Source organism: Erinaceus europaeus, chromosome 17, assembly GCF_950295315.1.
Source record: "Erinaceus europaeus chromosome 17, mEriEur2.1, whole genome shotgun sequence".
Taxonomy (NCBI): Eukaryota; Metazoa; Chordata; class Mammalia; order Eulipotyphla; family Erinaceidae; genus Erinaceus; species Erinaceus europaeus.
In genome coordinates, this window is record NC_080178.1 from 60340058 (window position 1) to 60362658 (window position 22601).

At 38.7% G+C, this 22601-nt stretch overlaps 1 protein-coding gene across 13 annotated transcripts in view; it reads left to right on the top strand.

Moving 5' to 3' along the window:
- The window catches only part of DLG2 (discs large MAGUK scaffold protein 2), a 1912587-nt gene that overhangs the window by 1470558 nt on the left and 419428 nt on the right, over positions 1 to 22601 (top strand). For 12 of the 13 annotated variants that reach the window (XM_060176807.1, XM_060176791.1, XM_060176792.1 and 9 more), the window contains one exon: positions 17251 to 17406. The exons of the other annotated variant lie outside the window; for it this stretch is intronic. In XM_060176807.1, the coding sequence (XP_060032790.1) occupies positions 17251 to 17406 (156 nt within the window). The remainder of the gene's footprint in view (positions 1 to 17250; positions 17407 to 22601) is intronic. 13 annotated transcript variants of the gene reach the window in all.

Sequence of the window (22601 nt, forward strand, 5' to 3'; positions counted from 1 at the left end):
GTACAATTCCCACTTCCAGAGTTCCATATCCCATCCCCTTCATTGTAAATTTCCCTATTCCTTACCCCTCTGGGAATATGGACCAAAGGTCTCCATGGGAAGCAGAAAGTGGAAGGTCTGGCTTCTGTAATTGCTTCTCCATTGAATATGTACTGGTGTTTAGAGCTTTCTTTTATGAGCAAGAAAGGCAGAAACTAAAGCACTTCTTCAGTGTCCAAGTCCTGCCCTCTACTTTTATTCTTTTAATAACAGTAAAAGAAGGTATGCCATCTAATTTACATCACTGTAAACCTCAGTAAAGTTAAATTTACACTTTCAGATAAAGGATTTGTATTTTTTTCTTTTGTGTTTTGATGGTAATAAACTTATATTTTATATTATAAGTTTATAGTTGTTCTTACTTAATTGTAGGAGAATCTTAAAATTTTTGATAAAGATATTTGAGCAGATATTTCCTCAGCTTATTATTTCTTTATGAAGTTTTAAATTCTTATGCATTCATATCTCTCATCTTTTTTTTTCTTCAGCTCTCGACTTATAGTTTACTCTTTTTTAAAAATATTTATTTTATTTATTTATTCCCTTTTGTTGCCCTTGTTGTTTTATTGTTGTAGTTATTATTGTTGTTGTCGTTGTTGGATAGGACAGAGAGAAATGGAGAGAGGAGGGGAAGACAGAGAGGAGGAGAGAAAGACAGACACCTGCAGACCTGCCTCACCGCCTGTGAAGGGACTCCCCTGCAGGTGGGGAGCCGGGGGCTCCAACCGGCATCCTTAAGCTGGTACTTGCTTTTTGCAAAAAAAAGTTCAAAAGTGAATATAGATCACTCTACACAGACTCTTCTTGATAACCACTTTCTTAAGACCCTCCAATTGGCTGAGACACCACAGCTGAGAGCCAGGTAGTAGAGCAAACCCCAAAGTACAGCTGCATGTTAGGAGTTAAGAGTTGGATGAGAGTCTTACTAGAAATAATGAAAATACCTGAGAAGATTGAGGGGAAGTGAGTGCAATGTTTTGTTTCGTATTTTTTTTTTTCTAGAGTACTACTCTGCTCTGGCTTATTGTGGTATAGAGGATTGAACCTGTGACTTTGGAACCTCAAAGGTGGAAGTCTCTTTTGCGTAATCATTATGCTAGCTCACCTATCCCAAAGATGTACAGTATTGTGACAGATAATCAATTACCTTTTCAAAATTAGGAACAAAAATGAATCTTCAGGAGGTAGCACTTTTTGTGATACAAAACCACTGCTTATTACTTGATTGCTGGGACTAGGTGTTGGTACACTTGGTAAAGTGCATATTACTTCCTTTGTTCAACTCGCCTGTAGAAGATCCACAGTCTTTGGGGGTTAAGCACACACATTACCATAAGCAAGCTGGCTCAGGTCCCCACTACCCACCTGCAGGGAGGACACTTCAGGCGCAGTAAAGCAGGTCTGCAGGTGTCTTTCTTTCTCTGTCCCTCTGTATCTCCCCTCCCCTCTCAGTTTCTCTCTGTTCTATTCAATTAAAAAGAAGCTGAGGAATTAAAGGGACACAGATTGGAAGAGAAGAAGTCAAACTCTCCCTATTTGCAGATGACATGATAGTATACACAGAAAAATCTAAGGAATCCAGCAAGAAGCTTTTGGAAATCATCAGGAAATACAGTAAGGTATCAGGCTACAAAATTAACATTCAAAAGTCAGTGGCATTCCTCTATGCAAACACTAAGCTAGAAGAAATTGAAATCCAGAAATCAATTCCTTTTACTATAGTAACTAAAACAATAAAATATCTAGGAGTAAACCTAACCAAAGAAGTGAAAGACTTGTATACTAAAAATTATGAGTCACTACTCAAGGAAATTGAAAAAGACACAAAGAAGTGGAAAGTTATTCCATGTTCATGGGTTGGTAGAATTAACATCATTAAAATGAATATACTACCCAGAGCCATCTACAAATTTAATGCTATCCCCATCAAGATCCCAAGCACATTTTTTAGGAGAATAGAAAAAATGCTACAAATGTTTATCTAGAACCAGAAAAGACCTAGAATTGCCAGAACAATCTTGAGAAAAAAGAACAGAACCGGAGGCATCACACTGCCAGATCTCAAATTGTATTTCAAAACTGCTTGGTACTGGAACATGAATAGACACACTGACCAGTGGAATAGAATTGAGAGCCCAGAAGTGAGCCCCTACACCTATGGACATCTAATCTTTGACAAAGGGGTTCAGACTATTAAATGGGGAAAGCAGAGTCTCTTCAACAAATGGTGTTGGAAACAATGTGTTGAAACATGCAGAAGATTGAAACTGAACCACTGTATTTCACCAAATACAAAAGTAAATTCCAAGTGGATCAAAGACTTGGATCTTAGACCACAAACTATCAGATACTTAAAAATATTGGCAGAACTCTTTTCCACGTAAATTTTAAAGACATCTTCAATGAAACGAATCCAATTACAAAGAAGACTAAGGCAAGTATAAACCTATGGGACTACATCAAATTAAAAAGCTTCTTCACAGCAAAAGAAACCACTACCCAAACCAAGAGACCCCTCACAGAATGGGAGAAGATCTTTACATGCCATACATCAGACAAGAGTTTAATAACCAACATATATAAAGAGCTTGCCAAACTCAACAACAAGACAACAAATAACTCCATCCAAAAATGGGGGGAGGACTTGGACAGAATATACACCACAGAAGAGATCCAAAAGGCTGAGAAACACATGAAAAAATGCTCCAAGTCTCTGATTATCAGAGAAATGCAAATAAAGACAACAACAAGATATCACTTCACTCCTATGAGAATGTCATACCTCAGAAAAGGTAACAGCAGCAAATGCTAGAGAGGGTGTGGGGTCAAAGGAACCCTCCTGCACTGCAGGTGGGAATATAAATTGGTCCAACCTCTGTGGAGAACAGTCTGGAGAGCTCTCAGAAGGCTAGAAATGGACCTACCCTATGACCCTGCAATTCCCCTCCTGGGGATATATCCTAAGGAACCCAACATATCCATCCAAAAAGATCTGTGTACACATATGTTCTTGGCAGCACAATTTGTAATAGCCAAAACCTGGAAGCAACCCAGGTGTCCAACAACAGATGAGTGGCTGAGCAAGTTGTGGTATATATACACAATGGAATACTACTCAGCTGTTAAAAATGGTGACTTCACCGTTTTCAGCCGATCTTGGATGGACCTTGAAAAATTCATGTTAAGTGAAATAAGTCAGAAAGAGAAGGATGAATATGGGATGATCTCACTCTCAGGCAGAAGTTGAAAAACAAGATCAGAAAAGAAAACACAAGTAGAACCTGAACTGGAATTGGCATATCGCACCAAAGTAAAAGACTCTGGGGTGGGTGGGTGGGGAGAATACAGGTCCATGAAGGATGACAGAGACCTAGTAGGGGTTGTAATGTTATATGGGAAACTGGGGAATGTTATGCATGTACAAATTATTGTACTTACTGTTGAATGTAAAACATTAATTCCCCAATTAAAAAAAAAGAAAAAAAAAAGAAATTGAGGAAAAAATAGAGCTGCTTGAGAGGATTGGATTCATAGTGCTGGCACCAACGACCAACCATACCCTAGTGGCAGGAAAGAAAGAAAGAAAGAAAGAAAGAAAGAAAGAAAGAAAGAAAGAAAGAAAGAAAGAAAGAAAGAAAGAGAAAAAAAATAAAATCCAGACTCTTAAACTGCTTATTTGTGACATTCTGAGAGAAACTGTCTCTGTGTGAACAGGGGTATCTAAGAGTAAGAGGGAGAAAAGGTCACTATTTGATTCACTGGCACTGAGAGTCCTTTTATTAAGCAAGCACTCTGTGCCAGTCCTCAGACTACTTATCCCACTTCACAAAAGAGGGTGCTGAGGCTTAGGAAACTATAAAGAAGCAATAGATGCTCACGTGCGGGAGATTTTTGAAGAGCCAGACCCTAAACCTGCCTCAGATTTTTGAACTCACCATTGTTGTTGTAAAGTAATTTACTTCAGAGCATCATTGTGAAGTTTACAAAATTTCTGGTATTCAGCAAAGGCTTTAAGAGAGCTTTAAAACAAGAAGTCTGAGTTTGGGAAAAGTTGGGGGGTATGGCACAGATTGGATGATGTTTACTCCAACAGGCACTGGGCAAGTTCCTCTGCTCACTCAAATAAGTGGAATGAATAAAGTCACATAAGGTATTTAGTTCAATCTACTCACAGAGTCACTCTATATATTTAAATTTCTGTTCATATCTTCACCAAATGGAGAGCATTATCAGTGAAGACAAGTCAGCCTCTCTTAATCCTTGCCATTATAGTGGCAGATTTACTTGTTGATTCACATAGTTATAAACTGGCCCAATATTCTCTTTTATCCTTTAATTTCCTTTAGCTGGCCAGGGAACTAGCTCACTTGGATAGTGTGCTGCTTTATCCTGTGTGCAACCTATGCTTTGGTGTTGTGGTTTCTTCACTCTCTCTTTGCCATTCTATAAATAGTAATAGCGATTAGTAATAATGATAGTAATAAATTTCATTTAGACTTCTCAAAACTCAGCCTGTAAGGACTATTGTAAGCCCAGACATAGAATTAGAACAGTTATGTTTACTTCAAATCCTTGGCCCAGAGAATCAGTGTTTTGTTTTGTTTTTTTAAACATTTATTTATAAAGTGAAAATATTGGCAAGACCATAGGATACAAAGAGTACATTTCCACACAGTTCCCACCCCCAGAACTCCCTACCCCATTCTCTCCCCTGATAGCTTTCCTGTTCTTTAACCTTCTGGGAGCATGGACCCAGGGTTATTGTGGGATGCAGAAGGTGGAAGGTCTGGCTTCTGTAATTGCTTCCCTACTGGACATGGGCGTTGACAGGTCAATCCATATTCCCAGTCTGCCTCTCTCTCCCTAATGGGGCAGGGCTCTCGGGAGGCGGGGCTCCAAGACACATTGCTGGGGTTGTCTTCCCAGAATCAGTGATTTTTATCTGTAAAAGAAACATAAGATTTTCTTACAAGGTTAAGAAAATCTCTTCCTCCAAATGTGTCAGTTTTCTAGAGGCTTGCGCACCCAAACCCCTAGCATACCAGCTACCATTACCAATATAGTTCGGTTCTCCTCCTGTTAATGTAATGCCCAAAGATATGTCCTCCCTTCCCACTAAGGGATTCTCTCATTCTCTCTCCCCCACAGCACTAAAGCTTTCTTCAATGTAATGGGGCTGGCTCCTGAATCTGGGTTGCACACATGACTAAGCAGCACAGTATCCAAGTGAACTATTCCACTGCTTCCCTGACCTAAACTCTAGTAAGGGATTAGGGTGGGAAGCATTTATCACTTTTCATTTTACACCTAATACCACATAGGGACCAGCAGATAAGTTTAATAGTGTGAGTTCTAGTATCTACCTAAAGAGTAGAATCAGATTGTTATTCAGTATTCAAGATACCTCTGACTACTTCAGCAACAAACCTTGTTAGAGTTTCATTCTAGAGCTTGATAATAAAAGAGTACAGCTACCCTCTAGTAGTCCATGTCTTTCTCTCATATTACTGACTGATAGTTCCTTTATTCTGCTGTTTGTTTATTTTCAATTCACATTTCATGGAAAAATCCAATTCAACTAGTCTCTTTGTTTTTCATCCTATCATACAATGCATAGGTTGCAGTAAAAGGAGGCTAAGTTAGGATGGCGACAGCTGAGGGAACTGGGAAGAGGGACACTTTCAGGTAAGACAGTGTGCCTTAGGAAAGGGTTAAGTGAAACGCCTCTGTGTAATTTACTGGCTTTATGGACTGGCAACTGAAAATCCCAAGGAAGCAGAACCAATTGCAAGTACTGATGGAGTTCAGAGAAAAGAGTTCAAGAAGGTCATGGATGTGCTAATTATATGCTATAAGAGCCTGCAATTATAAGCCCATAAATATGCAAATAAAAGCTGGCAGTTCAGTTTTGGAGATTATAAAACCATTTATCTATGGTCTCTAATAAATGGGCAGATAAAAGATTTGTTTTAAAATCACTTAGAGATTACACTAGTATATGTAACTACCCTACACTTGCCCCTTTTCTGAAGATGTCCACAGAAAGAATAGGGAAGACTAGATTTCCATATTTCCTAGCATTTGGCCCAGGACTCACAGGACCTTTATAACTGGATAAACAATCCCCATCACTTGAGACTGGCTGATCCACACTGCGCAAAGTCATTTCCCCTTGGCAATTTTTTTCTAAATAGATGCTGACATTTGTCCCTGCCACCCTGATCCCAGTGACAGCTCATCAATCGACATTCCTTGTCTATCTGGCAGAAAGGTCACAGAGTATGACTGCAGGGAAATACTAAGAATACTGACTGCCAGCACTGCGGTCAGGTATGCACATTCAGGAGACCCATCTCTCTCAGACGGAACACACCAAGCAAGCTACTTAGCACTGAAATAATTCAAACTATCATTTTTTCCTGGTACTGCAGAAAAACTAAAACTGATCACCAGCCTTCATGTGAAGGAAAAAAAAAAATAAAACTTTTTCATACTATAATGTATAGTAAGGGGTCACAGTACTTTTGCTAATCAAATCAATCTGCTCCTTCCTATTTATGATTGTTTTAATAACAATCATGGCTAGTGACGATGCTAAAAGTTAACAACTACCATTCAGGTAATATTTTACTCGCTAAGTCATACAGAAATTGTAAGAATTATAAGCAGCGATAAAAATAGTGCCAATCATAGATAAACTAAAGAAGGTTGTCATTACTAGACCTGCCTTGCAAGAATTACTGAAAACATAGAAAAATAAGAAATGATCATCTCGCAACAAGGTGATGGATACACAGTAAAACAAACCCAGAAAAACAAGCCATAGAATTATGAGACAATTTGAAAGTTTGAAAGGGAAGGAATAAATGGATAGATGCTGTTCAAGCAAAGAATGATAGGACAAAAACAGTTTTTAAAAGGCTCTCCTGGGAGTTGGGCAGTAGCGCAGCGGGTTAAGCGCACATGGCACAAAGCGCAAGGACTGGTGTAAGGATCCCGGTTCGAGCCCCTGGCTCCCCACCTGCAGGGGAGCCACCTCACAGGCGGTGAAGCAGGTCTGTAGGTGTCTATCTTTCTCTCCCCCCCCCCGTCTTCCCCTCCTTTCTCCATTTCTTTCTGTCCTATCAAACAACAACAATAATAACTATAAGAACAATATAACAAGGGCAACAGAAAGGAAATAAATTTTTTTAAAAGGCTCTCCTAGATGTATGTGAACATAATAAACTCACATGAAATATGTATAATACTTTCATTTATAACACATTTACATACATACAGTCCTCTATCTCTTTTGAAATGATGTTATTTTTCTCTATAGTAGGTTTTAATCTTTCAAACATCTTTTTTCTTTGTTTTTCCTCATCCACCTTATCATATACAATGCCTTGAGTTTCTTTAATTTGATGTTTATTCCTGAAATTATTTTTGCAGAGTTCTATCAGTGCCAATTCTTATTTATCCCTACCTTTTGATTAACAACCACTTCTAGATATCTGCCTACCTCTTCCATTAACATGCATGCTTTATTTTCCATATTTATTATTATACGAGTTAAAATTTCAATTTGTAACGTTGTATATCATGTTTTATACACTTTGCAGCACATTTTCTAGTGTATTTTCTTTACATATTGGAAAACATGCTATTTCTCTTATAATACATATTATCTGATAGTATCCTCCTATCCAAGTACTAACCAGACCCGACCCTGCTTGGCTTCCGAGATCAGATGAGATCGGGCGTGTTCAGGGCGGTATGGCCGTATATTCTGAGAGTGTTCTGTACAAAGTCAAAACTGAGATTGTCAGGTGCAAAGTTGATACTAATATTGTTTACATTTTATTGACATTTTTTTTTCTGGGACAGACTATTAGAAAAATGACCTGAGGGGGCTATGTGGTAGACGTGGCTGTTGTTGGGATCCTGGCTTCCAATGTATCCCAGGATTAAAAAGATCTACTCTGACATATATACAAGTGTAAGAGCAGTCTGGAGAGTGGACACCCCAGTACATTTACTAAGTGTGAATCCAGACAGACTTCTCTCATAATATTTATTTGTTTATTATTATTATTTTAATTTTTTATATTTACTTATTCCTTTTTTTGTTGCCCTTGTTATTTTATTGTTGTAGTTATTATTGATGTCATTGTTGTTGGATAGGACAGAGAGAAATGGAGAGAGGAGGGGAAGACAGAGAGGAGGAGAGAAAGACAGACACCTGCAGACCTGCCTCACCGCCTGTGAAGGGACTCCCCTGCAGGTGGGGAGCCGGGGGCTCCAACCGGCATCCTTAAGCTGGTACTTGCTTTTTGCGCCACCTGCACTTAACCTCCTGCACTACCACCCGACTCCCTCTCATAATATTTATTAACAAAAGTTTGCATTGCATCAGAGTATGTACATCAGAGTATGTACAGGACATCAAAAGCATTCCTGCAAGAATACATAAATTAGGACAGTCCATGCTAGAGCACCAGAGCATATGTGCCATGCAGTAGGTACACACTAATGTCCGTATCCCATAGCCTGAGAGGGGCAGCAGTGTTGTCATACTATGTAGTTTTAGGCCTTTTTGCTTGCGGTGGGGGGCAGTTGACCCAACCGCTCGTAAACTTATGCCATTCACCAGATGCCCATCAGAGAATAAGAACTGTAAGAACTGTGACCAGACAGGAACATAAGTGACTGCAGGTGGCCAGCATTCCTTTGTTCTATACATAGCTTCTCAGTAATTGAGGAAATAGAATAGCAGAAACAGTATCAATAAGTAATGGGCATTATATTATAAACCAGGGGTCTCCAAAATCAAGTAAAGAGCATTAAGAAAGCAGGGTTCCCCAACAATGCTACTGTGGTGGGGGGCAGCTTACTCAGGAGAGCATTTGCTTTACCAGGTGTGAAGGCCTAGACTGTGGAAGGCACCAGGAGAGCTCCATGAATGGTGGAGCAGTGCTGTGGTATATCCTCCTGTTCCTTCCCACTCTCTCTTTATCCTTCTTTTACAACAACAACAAAAAGGAAAAAAAAAAAAAAAGAAGGAAGGAAGGAAGGAGAAAGAAAGTAAGAAAGAAAGAAAGAAAGAAAGAAAGAAAGAAAGAAAGAAAGAAAGAAAGAAAAAGAAAAAATCAGATCCATGAGATAGCTTGCTTAGTGGTATCTCCTGTCCAAGGCATTGAGTTTATCCCCTGGCTCTACTCTCTCTCTCTCTGTCTGTCTCTCTCTGTGTGTGTCTCTGTCTCTGTCTCTCTCTCTCCCCCCCTTCTTCTTTTCACTGCAGAACCTTTCAGCTCTGGCTTATGAACCTGGGATTGAACCTGAAACCCTGGTGTCTCAGTTGTCAAAATATTTTGCATAATGATAGTGGTACCTCCCTCTCTCTGACTTCATTAAAAAACTGTGGAGGGTGGGCAAGGGAGAGGTAAAGTCAATGACTTTCACCTTCAGATTTTTATGTTCAGTGACTTTTGTCTGTTACCAAATGACCTGCATTTCTCTGAAAGACAACTATGGGATGTTTCTGTACATATGTATAATATAAAGAACTGAAACACACAAATTTGTGAAGAAAAAAAAGTGTGATCAAACTGTGGCTAAGACTTTGTGACAAACTATGATGGTTACTCTTTGGGAGAGGTAGAGAGGGGGAGGCATGGAACTGTGGTGGTGAGTTTAATATGGAACTACACTCCTGTAATCTTACAATCTTGTAAGGCATTATTAACTCACTAATACAATTAAATTTTAAAAAAAAAGTCTGGGGCCAGATCTGATGGGCCCTCAGGGGATATGCTTCATCTTTTGTCTTCAGGTTCTCCATCTGCATTTTATGGCCTTGGTGGTCAGGGAGGGAGGGATGATGGTGCAGAATGCAGAAACAATGGTGCTTCTTCTGGCTCTTTCTGCTGGCTTCCTGTAGGGTGCAGGAGGGAGGGGTGCTGCTTCCCATAAAATGCCCTCTAACAGTATGATCAAATTATATTATCAGTAGTCACTGAAATGAGCTTCAGGATTCTGTATGTAAGGATCTATACACTTCAGCAGATTCTGTGACAGTCTGCACCCTGGTGGACTCTGATTGTAGGCAAATTGTTCCAGCCTTTGATTCAGTTTTTTTTTTTTTTGCAGCCAATCAGACCGCACCCTTTTCAGTCCTGCTCTGTAACCAATCAACTTGCACCACACCCAGATCTAAAATGATAAAAGCTGCTTGACAAGGAAAATAGCTAGCAGATATAGGCCAAGCTCACCTGATTCCACTGACGAACTAAACGTAATTCCTGGTAGGAGTCTTGTTCTAGGCTACTCCAGAACTGTAATACTCAGAGCTGAAACACAGATTTTTCCGTAACACAACAATTCCATTGGTGTACAAAACAAAGGTAGAATCATATTCTATTGAAATTTTAACCCCTAAGTAGCCAAATTCAATCAGATACTCAAGACAGACATGCCAAGTAGCATGGATCATTTAAAACAGTTCACCACTGGACACTTTTAAGAACTAATGTCCAACAGGTTGTAACGAAGTCCTAAAATATTAATATGAATCAAACATAAGATAATCTGTGGTAAATATCAAGGCTTTTCCACTGGCAAGTTGGATACCAGTGTTTCCCACTTTGGGGAACTCAGGAAGACCAAGGCCTTGTCAAATAAGCCAGGGACCCTGCTTTGGGAGAAAACTAGACCTCTACCCCCACTACATACACACACACACACACACACACACACACACACACACACACACACACACACACACACACACACAGTTTGGGGAGGCAAAGAAACTGGAGACCTCTGTTTTGAAAAATCAAAGAAATCATTGCTCCATACTTTGGGAAGTAAAATTATCCAGGGCCTTCACAAAAATGTATATATTCGTAAATATATAGTGCTCAGATATTTTTTGCCTTAGTGGTTTTCATTTTCAGAAGTGTAGAAAATGCAGCCATAGCCAGATGTCACTAGGGTGGGGGGTTGCAATCAGATAAATCTTTGGACTAAGGATATACAGATAACCAGTGGCTATTTACCCAGGTGCCTCTCCCTAAGACTGGAGCATTATAAGTCTGACAGCTCTGTCCCCTGGGGGTACCGATTTAACCCATTTCTTCTCATTGCTATAGGAGATAGACAAAAACAAACAAACCAGAGCCCCTCATCACATCAGCTTTTTGTGTGAAGGAAAAAAGCTTTATGATACTAAATTACACAATATGAGATGAGAGTATTTTTGTCACTCAAGTCATCTTATGGCTACTTTTTGCCATTCTAGTACAAGGGTATGGGCTGTAAGCTTAAGACCTGGATTCTTTCAAGGATCATAAATTTCTTCTTTCTGCCAAAGGAGGAGATGAGCAGTAAGTAGCATTTCCCAATCTCTGCCTCCTTCCCTCTTCCCACCAAATGAACCTAGGCCCTGCCTTCACTCACACTCAAAGCCCTACCTTTTAAGGAGTCTTTTTCAAAGTCTTAAAGTAAATTACTTCTGGCTAACAAAGAGGGGCTTCTTTCCACTTGCATAACCTTTGAGGTATAATGACAGTCTAAAACATTTAAAGCAAATGTTAAACAAAAATTTATCCACGTTCATTTCAAAAACTGAGTTGATATTCTATCTGACCAATGCATCTAGGAAGTGGAAAGGCTGCAAGAAGGTGTTGTCTTCTAGTGAATGGTTTTTATAGTCAAGAGTAGGGAGAACAAAATATTTACAAAAGAGAAGAAGAATTACTTCAGGCTTTACTTTAGGGAAAAGCAGAGAGGTTTTATCATGCAAATGACCTGACAAGTCCTCACCTGGAAATTTTTGCTTTGGAGAAAAACAAAAATTAGGTTAATTATTACGGCCTCCTAGAGGCTTAGGCCTGTTGCTTCTCACTCCTTCTCTCCCTCCCTCCCTTCTATCTTTCCTCCCTTTTACCAGGAATTAAGAAACTGAAAACAATTATGGTTTACTTGAGAGAGGCAGACTTCTTCCTTTTATTTTCATTTATTTATTTATTTTCCACTGGGGTTATCACTGGGGCTATGTGCTGGCGTTATGACCCCACCACTTCCAAAGGCCTTTTTTTTCTTTTCTCTTTCGCCTTCTTCTCCTTCTCCTCCTCCTTCTTCTTCTTTTTCTTCCTAATTTTTATTAGGAGAGAAAGAACTTGGGAGAGGAGAGGAGGAGAAAAAGACATCTACAGACTTGCCTCACTGCTTCTGAAGCAACCCCCCTGCAGGTGGGGAGGGGTGCCTGGAATCCCGGTGTTTGCGCTTGGTAATATGTGAGTTTAACTAGGTGTTTAACCACTGCCTGGCCCCACCTATTATTTTTCTCAACGAAAAACTGTTTTTTAAATTACCTATTTGTTCAAAGATGCATTTCTTTTTTCTTAAAGATATATTTCTTAAGTGTCTGCTGTATGTCAGTCACTACTCTCTTTTTATCCGTTAGATGGCAGCTTATATATTACTTACTGGATATTGTGCTGTGGTCTAGATAGAATATAATGCCTGGTGGAATTGTAGGACTGTTAACCATCAGACAGAAGTCTTCCTATATGAATCCATTTGTATGCCACTAATAGATGACTGTCATTTGTTTATTTCTTTTTAAGTATTTTATTTTTGAGAGAAGTGCAGAGACAAACACCAGAGCACTGCACAGCTCTGGTTTATTGTGGTGCGGGGGATTGAACCTGAGACTTTGGAGTCTAAGGCATGAGAGTCTTTTCGCATAACCATTATGTTATTTACACCCGCCCATGACTATCATTTATTTAGTTGTTTGGTTTCAAGAGGACATTCTTAATATTGCAAAAGAAAAAAAAATTGTCAAGTGTTTTGTTATGTTTTGGTGTTTGTTCACTTACGCCTACCTATCTTTGGTGATATAAAATATTCTCACAGTAAAAATTAATTTTATATTCCTACTCTATAGCCAGTGACTTTATAAACTAACATGTGAATAAACAGGGAAAAATGAAGAACTGAGTGACAGATAAAAATGAATCTATTTGGAGTCAAGCGATCACACAGTGGTGACAAGCAGACTTGCATCTCTGAGACCTCAGTGGTACCAGATTGTTTGTTTGTTTTTGCCACCAGAGTTATTGCTGGAGCTTGGAAACAGAACTATGAATCCACTGCTCCTGGAAGCCATTTCTTTCTCTTTTTTTTTTCTCTTTTTCCATTATTTGATAAAACAGAGAAAAAAAAAGGAGGAGGAGATAGAAAGAGAGACAGAAGATGCCTTCAGTACTTGCTTCATGGCTCATGAGGTTTCCCCTTTGCAGATGGGAAGTAGGAGGCTCGAACCTGGGTCTTTGTGCATGCTAACATATGAATTTAACTAGGTGCGCCATCAACCAACCCCTGATCCTAGTTGGTTTTTTTAAATTAATTAATTATTTATTTATTTTCCCTTTTTTCTGTCCTTGTTTTTATCATTGTTGTGGTTATTATTATTATTGTTATTGATGTTGTTGCTAGATAGGACAGAGAGAAGTGGAGAAAGGAAGGGAAGACAGAGAAAAGATAGACACCTGAAGACCTGCTTCACTGCTTATGAAGCTGACCCCCCTGCAGGTGGGGAGGTGGGGCTGGAACCCAGTTAGCCAGTCCTCGAGTTTCGGGCCATGTACGCTTAATCCACTGCACTACAGTCTGACGCCCGATACTAGATTTAATCAGTCCATCACTGGCACTGCCATTTGCCAGAGCTAAGCAGTGCATCGGTCTCCCTCCCCCTCACACATACTTCCCTGTTGTTTTTGACGGGTTATGTTGTTTTCGCCGGGCTGGCTTCACGGGCAGGTAACAGACGACCAGGGACTCATGGCTGGGTTGTACGCAGTATCTCTTTATTCATGCAGGACGCAGCACAATCTAAGATGAGCTAAGCTAAATGCAAGGTACAGTACTCTAAAACTCACAATGCTGTCTTTATATATACTTCCCAAGTAGGGTGGAAACAGGATGTGACATAGAGAGGGTGGAGAGAAAAGTGACTGGTGAAAATCAGGGTGTGACAAAGAAGGGATCAGGGTGTGACAAGGAGGGGGGTGGAGCAAAAACATATGAAACAGTGGGGATTGAACCAATGCCCTGGAGGGAGGTGCTTGTTAACAGCGGTTATGTAAATAGAATGAAGTGGTTATGTAAATAGAATAGTGTTAAGCAGGGGGGATTTAAACCAAATGAAACAGAAGGGGTCTCATTCTTGTTGTTGTTGCTGCTGCTGTTGTTGTTGTTGAATGGGACAGACAGAAATTGAGAGAGAAGGGGCAAATAGAGAGGGAGAGAGAAGGATAAACACCTGCAGACCTGCTTCACCGCTTGTGAAGCAATCCCCCTGCAGGTGGGGAGCCAGGGGCTTGAACAGGGATCCTTGTGCCTGTCCTTTGCACTTCACATTATGTGTGCTTAACCTGGTGCACTACCGCCCACCCCCGGCACCCCCTCACTTTTTATTTTATTTTATCTGTTTGTTATTGAATAGAAACAGAGAAATTGAGAGAGGGAGAGAGACACCTGTAGCTCTACTTCACCACTTGTGAAGCTTTCTCTCTGCAGGTGGGTACCAGGGTCTTGAACCTGGATCCTTGCACACTGTAGCGTGTGCGTTTAAACAGGCGCGCCACTGCCCACTTTTTTATGAGAAAAAAAGATTTATTAAAAATTAAGTCTGCTCTATGAGCCCCTGTATCTCTTTGATAATATTTTGAAACAGTAGTTAACCCTTTGCAAGGAATCAATGTAGTATGAAACTATTCTATAGTTTCTATAGGAATAGCTATAGTAAAAAAATATGGAACTTTAAAGAGAGAGAGAGAGAGAGAGAGAATGAGCCTACTGGTGAAAATACAATTTATAAGGAAATTTTGTCTAAACATCATAGGCTGTAAAGAAAACTTCAAAAGATGAAGTATGGGGGCTGGGTGGTGGTGGTGCACCTGGCTGAGTGCACATGTTACAATGTGCAAGGACTCGGGTTTAAGCCCCGGTTGCTACCTGCAGGGGGAAAGCCTTGCAAGTGGTGAAGCAGGGCTGCAGGTGTCCTTCTGTCTCCCTCTATATCTCCCCCTTCACTCTTGATTTCTGACTGTCTCTATCCAATAAATAAATAAAGATAATAAAAATGTAATAAAAAAAGAAGTATGGGTCTAGTTCTATACCAAGTAGAGTCAGGGTGATATAACAGCCTATGCATATTAAGAGATTTCCAGGAAAAATCACACATATTTATGGGTGGGAAAGGTGGGCATGATCAGTCAAGTAACATGTATTGATCCCTACAGCACATCCACAGAAAATGGCAAGATCTCAGCAGGGATGTACACTGTAGGTGATGGAGGACTCTGTTACACAGCTTCCACTTGGCAGATCTACTGACTGTGGAGCTTGGGTACCTTCTCAGTAAGGCTGAATCTTGCTCCAGTCAAAATCAAAAGAATGTAACAGTATGCGTGCTCTCAGGGACCAGTTGTCACGTAATCCAAATTTCAAGCCTGGCCAATCTGAACATTTTGCTTTTTTTTAATTCTAGAGATTCCATCTTGGTTTTGACAAAAAGGAGGAATTGCACAAATTATTGATTATTTGATTATACTACAAACATCTACTAAATGTGTAAATTATGAAAGGGTATCATATCTATAAAACAGTTTGAAACGATAGTGGTGGAATCTTAGAAACTCAGCTCTGGACAATGTTTAGGGCCTCAAGTTTTACTCAGGAGTTTTTTGTGTTCTTCAGAGAGTAAAAAATTCTTCCATTAACTTAGGTGAATACAAGTAGGATTTTTTTTTTCCCTTAAGATATGTATTAGTCAGCTTTGATTCTGGTAATTTGTCTCAAAATATAATGCTACTGAGGTAAAAGGACTAGAGGAAAATTGGTAACATCATTTTCTTGGCCTAATTCAACTTCAAACTGAAAAAAATTAAATCAGTCCTCAGAGACAGAAAGTACAGTGTTACTGAAATTACGTCATCGTGAAACTGTTTTATAGTCTAAACGGAGTCATCGATTTCTCTATGCTGAAGACCTGTGCTAGCAGTTTAGATCAGCTACCATTTTGCATATGTAATTTAAATGAAGACGCATGAGTTCTCTGTTCACATGCTTTCAATTACATAATAGAAAAAAATAACATTTTTCACATTTTTCTGTGTATACAGACAGATGGAATTCCAGATGGAATTTAGATGGAATTCCAACACTGTATATTAACACTGTATAGCTGGAAATAGTTGTGTTGTTAGTCTACATTTTATCAGTTTGTCAATATCAGGTCCTGCTTATATAGACAAAAACATCACTAGTTCGGTAAGATGATTTATGTTTATTTTACATAGAAGAAATCCAGAAGTAGGTCATGCAGAGGCTGTACAACGTTACTCCCTGCCATCCGTGAGTTTGTAGTGCTGGTCCTTATTCTCCAGGTTGTTTCCTGGACTAATGTGAACACTGCACCTCCAGCTAGCATACCCAGGTTCTAATTTAGCAGGGGCAGGAAAAGGATGAGAGCCCTGATAAAAGTGTAAAGTCACCTTCCCTTTAAAGCAGAACTCTGTTCCTAGTGTGTGGTAATATATGCACTCAACCTGGTGCCCCACTGCCTGGCCCACATTTACTTTTTCTTGCATGTGCTTAGTGAATATTTATGAAAGGGGTACTATGTGTTAGATTCCATTTAAGAGTTTACCAGATGGAATCTCTGTCCTCATATAATCTGTAGTGTACAGAGAATGGCAGTCATGAACTGAAGAAAGCAACAGACAAGTCAAGAAAACAGAAGTCAAAACTAGTGCTTTGAAAGAATACTGGGCTGTTTTGTATGTATCTACTCTTGGGAGTAGAGGAGGTCTGCGAGGTTCACATCAAACATGGAACTAAAGCTTAAGAAGGAGCAATGCCAGGATCTGTGCAGTTTCAGACGGGGTTGTCCCTAAAGGTAATACATCTATCAGTTGGTTCTGACTCTGCTGAGCTATCTAGCGTTATTAATTGCAATTACGTTTTGTATTGAATGACAATCAAAGTTTGCATTTCTGACCAAAGGTCTTGTTTCCTAGAAGACTCTTAACTCAGATCGGGTAAAGCCCATGGCAGTGTTGTGGCTTTTCACTTTTGCACATGGTACAGTATTACCAGTTATGTTGTCTGGTGTGTGTGCTAACCATGCATCTCTCTCTCTTCCTCTTGTATCACCAGGCCTCCGGAGCCCGTTTACAGCACTGTGAACAAACTGTGTGATAAGCCTGCTTCTCCCAGGCACTATTCCCCTGTTGAGTGTGACAAAAGCTTCCTTCTCTCAACTCCCTACCCCCACTACCACCTAGGCCTGCTCCCTGACTCTGAGATGACCAGGTACTGCATGTGCTTCCTCACTTCATCTTGAATTGCATGTGCTTTCACAAGGACGAATGAGTAGAATCTGCCTCTGCTTATTTCTCTTGCACTAGACATCTCCCTCAAAGTGGAGAGATAATTCTGTTCCATTGGTGCAGTGGTAGAAATTAAGAACATAGCCTTTTTCCCTTGTGTGATCACAGAATACTCAGACATGATAACATAGATCTCCAAATGTTTGGTTCTCTTACATTTGAATAAGATAGGAATTGTATTTATTTCAGAATTATTTCTGAAATTTAACTAGTGCTAATCTCCTCATACAGAAAGGAATGAAAGACAATTTCATGAGTACAGTTTTTTGTTGTTGTTATTGTTCACTTCTCTAGGCCACATTTTTCAGACAGAAAAATAGACAAAGGGAAAGATACAATAGTGCCAAAGCTTCCTCCAGTGTGGTACAGATCAGGATCAAACCTGTACCATACAAATAACAAGAACATAAGGACTATCTTGTTGGCCCTTCATGGACATTTTTTTAGTAATATATTTACCATGGTTGTGGTATAACAAATTTAAAAATAGATACAATCATTAATATCACCATTTAACTTATTCCTTGAAGTATTAAGCATCTCATACAGAATTATAGAATAAGCTGATTCTATCTAATACAAAGAATATAATTAGAACCTTTATATAACAGGTTGTTATGGTAGGTGTTTACCTATCTCCTTTTATTACTTACTGACAAGTAACATAAGAAACTAAAAGTTAAGAGATTTAAGGCAATACACTCAACCTGATATTGCCAGTAAATCTGAAATAGAGTTGACCCTAGAATATTTCTAAATCTCCAGGTTGGATATAATTCTGCATTCATATTCAAGTAATATAACACCTTCATCTTCACATAGTAGCCTTTGCCAGAGTATGGAGAGGAGAAGTTAGTGTCTCTTAAGGTAGTTACAATTCAGTTGAAATCAAGAGCTCTCAGTTGTGATGTTTCTACAGAAATGGGGTGCTCAGATAGTTACATTTTATATTGAGTATCTTTACAATATTTCAGATTGATTCAAAGTGAAAATAAATATATCCCAAGGATCTCCCTAGAACATCATAACTGATTTCTGATATTTTCAAAGAGTAAGTTTAGAAGTCAGTCACTTGCTTCTTTAGAGGTATTAAATAACAAATTTTAGATTATATTTCTAGAAATAAGTGAGAAGCATTTTTTGACTCTCTAATCAGTTTGGCCATTTTCAGAGATTTGCAATGATTAGAATGTAATAGCATTTAAAACCTTTATAAATATTAATTCAGTCCTGCTGTATTTTTAACATAGCTCTTTTGTAAAACAATGAGCTACTGCAAAGCTAATAGGGTAAAATAGGGAGCCTTTGACAAGTGAGGGACACATACCCACACAATAGTTCTAGTGATTCTTCCTCTATAGTTGGTTACATGAAGGCATCTCACACTGAGCTCTCATTCTGCCTGACATTTTATTAGGTACTCTTCCTGGACGATTTCTTTTCACTCTGCAATTTGCCTTGTGAAGTAAATGCTACCATTCTCTTCATTTAATTTTACAAATTAGGATATTGATGTCTGAGAAATTGCCTAATGTGCCCAAGCTGAGCCATTAGTGAGCGGCAGTGCTGGCATTCAACCTTGGTGGCCCATAGCAGCTGCGTTGGCACAGCATGGCGGCTCACACAGCTCTGCTTGCTGGGAAAGTTCTCCACCCATTGTTCTTTTTCTTCTGTTTTCCTCTGCTTTCTTGCCTCCTTTTTCGCTCAGTGTTGGTGAACCTTTTCTTTTACATTTTAATGTAATGTCTGCTTTTTGTGATAAACGTAAATGCTACATTCTTTGCACTGCACTGGGGATTTCTATTATCCCTCTCTAAAAACTCACCTCTAAACAGAGAATCAAATCTATCTCTTGTGTAGACCCGCCAGCAAGGATTCTTGTATGAAGGCATGACATTTCTTTGTTCATTTTTCCCAAATTAAAAAGTCATGGTATAATTTTGAGCATATCTCTCAAATTGCATACTCTGAGCAATCCAGATATGAACCAGTACCAGGTCCCTACATGCCATCATCTCTTTGAGAATTTTATTTTCTGTTTATATTAATTTTGTCCCCCTTCCTTTTTTCCAGTGTTCTTACTTATTCATTTCTAGAGAAAGTCACTCATACGTGCACATAAGCACATCCATTCTGGTGGCCTTGTCACTAACACACTGGTTAAAACTTCTTTATTTAATTCATCTCTGTTCTTCACCACTAACTGATTGCTCTGGTCCCAGAGTTGATAATCACACCTAATACCTCGTTCTCCCTCGCATCCATAATTCAGTCTTTCTTAGCTCCTATGGATTCTCCCTCCAAAATATGTCTCAACGAATATCTCAATTCACTTTCTGATTCCCTCACTTTATTCCAAGTCTATATCATCCCCCACCAATGATTTGCCTCAGTGTTTCAGCTCTTGTCCTGATTTGTCCCAAGTGCAGCCAAAGTGATCTGTTAAACATACAGATCATATCTGCTTCTCTTCTTTTGCATTAGTATAAAATGCAAAGTCATTAATGTGAATCAATTTCTGCATGATCTAGCCCTTGCCTACCTCTAAACATCTCATTTCTCTATTCCTTTTGCTTGCATACTGTTCACGTTGACTTTTTTTTTTTTTTAATTCATAAAATGCACTAAGTCTGTCCTTGTCTCAAGTGCTTTAAACATGTGGTTCCCTCACAGTGAAAAGCTCTCCTTACACTTTACCTGGTTAACCTCTGGTCATCTTAGATCTAACTTCAAATTGTGCTTCTTCAGAAACTCTGTTTCAGAAAAAAAAAAAAAGTGATTTGAGGTTCTTCATTCCAGTTCCCTTTCTCTCCTCTTAAATCTCAGGTTTACAATTATGCCTTTATTTATGTGATTTTTAAAATTAAGGATCTATCTTACACTTTATGTTGTTAACCTCATGAGTGAAATGATATATATGACAACTGTATCCTTAACAGTACAGTGCCTTGTATAGCAAGAACTCAGAATTACGGAATAAGTAAACATATATAGAAGTAAAATTTGTATACAAACAGAAAGATATCTCACCCAGACATGTGCCATGACTCCTTTACCTTAAATAGGTTTTAAAAAATAACCCCATGAACAAATGAGTTATGCATGCAAACAGTTAACTCACTGTCTTGTACCTTCATGTTAAATCATCTGCATAGTGTTGACAACATAGATTCTATAGATAGTTGTCACCTCTTCTGGAAGACTAAGCAATTCCTTTCAAAGACTATTTCCTTGATGATAAAAATATACCCCTCTGAGCAGATGATCTTTAAATACAGCTAATAATTCAGAGCAAATGTTTTAAGTATATAGTTCCAGGATGGGGCTAAGTAGCATAATGTTATGCAAACAGACTGTCAGGCTTAAGTCTCCAAAGATTCAGTCCCCTGAACCACCATAAGCCAGAGCTGAGCTGTACTCTTGTAAAAATAAATAAATAAATAAATAAAATACTTTCCATCTGAGAGGTGGCACAGTGGATAAGATATTGAACTCTCAAGCATGAGTTCCTGAGTTCAGTCCTTGTAATTCTACGTGCCACAGTACTGCTCTGGCACTCAACCTCTCTCTCCCTTCTTTCTCATTAATAAACAAATCATATATTATCAAATTATACAACCAAGATATATCAGGAGCTAATAAAATTTAAGACCTAACAGTTGTTTTTTTGTTTTTTGTTTTGTTTTTTTTTTTTTTTTACAAAAGTGTAACCAAAAGAAGCTAACCAAAAATGTTGAAGGAATTTCTAACTAGCCTTTACATGCAGTATACAGTGATGTTCATTTTTCAGGGTATTTGAGGATTTCCCACAGTCAATTTCAGAAGTATGCATATATTAATACAGTCTTAGATTGGGGTTTGAGTGAACCGTGAACGTTAGCATGTGAAACCGCCCTTGGCTCTCCATGTATACCAACTTAATCCCTAATCCACACTCAGTAGAATGAAGTCAGCAAAAGCAAGAAGAGTCAAACATCCGTGTTTTCTGCATTTTGCTAGAAGCACTTTGAACTCACAGCAAACATACAGGCATAAATTAATTGTATGCTGGATTTAGTCCTGCAATGTCATCTAAAAGAAGCAGAGAAGTTGTAAATGTTCCTCAGGAAGTCAATTAAATTGCATAGCAAGTGCCAGTTCCTAAGGCTGTAGACTATGACTGGAATAACTGAATTTTAAAACTTTGCAGAAGCCAAGAATGGGCAGAAATAGGAATAAAACTGAAATTTTGATCTTTATGAAGAACCAATAGAATTACTATAGGACCTTTGCTTATACAGTATGTCTTTCACTGTAAAAATAGGAAAGGGAATTTTTGATGTTGTAGTTGGCTTGCTAGTGTGAGAGTATAGTAAGTTATTCATCAAGGAGAGTCATTTCTCAACAAATATGCATGAGATTTCATGTGTCCTTTTGCACAAATGATACTGATTATTGTTAGTTTTCAGGTAAGCAAATCCAGTGAGGGCTATTTAAAATACATTTGCATATTTTGGTGGGAAATAAACTCAAGAGAGTTCTGTGATAATAATGTATCTTTATGAAAAGGATGAATATGGGATGATCCCACTCATAAACAGAAGTTGAAAAATAAGAACAGAGGGAAAACGCAAAGCAGAACTTGGACTGGGAGTTGGTGTATTGCACCCAAGTAAAAGACTCTGGGGTGAGGGAAGAGTTCAGGTCCTGGAACATGATGGCAAAGGAGGACTTAGAGGGGGTTGGATTCCTTTGTGGAAAACTGAGAAATGTTACACATGTACCAAAAAACTATATTTTACTATCCACTGTAAGCCATCAATCCCCCAATAAAGAAAACAAATAAATAAACAGTAAATAATTACACCACTTAAAAGAAAAAATAATGCATCTTTACTTATTGAAGTATGTGTTCATGGAGCACCTACTAAGTAGCAAGCATTATATTATTATGTGATGGCAATTCTAAAGTCAGGAAGACCTAGTACTTCAAATCTCAAACATTTCAGTCATAAAAAGACAATTCATAGTATGCATGGTGATATTTACCTGCTGAAGACCTTCATTTTTTTTTCCCATTATACCTAATCTCTAAGTAATTATGTCAGATTAGTATAAAAAATAGTTATGAAAGACTGG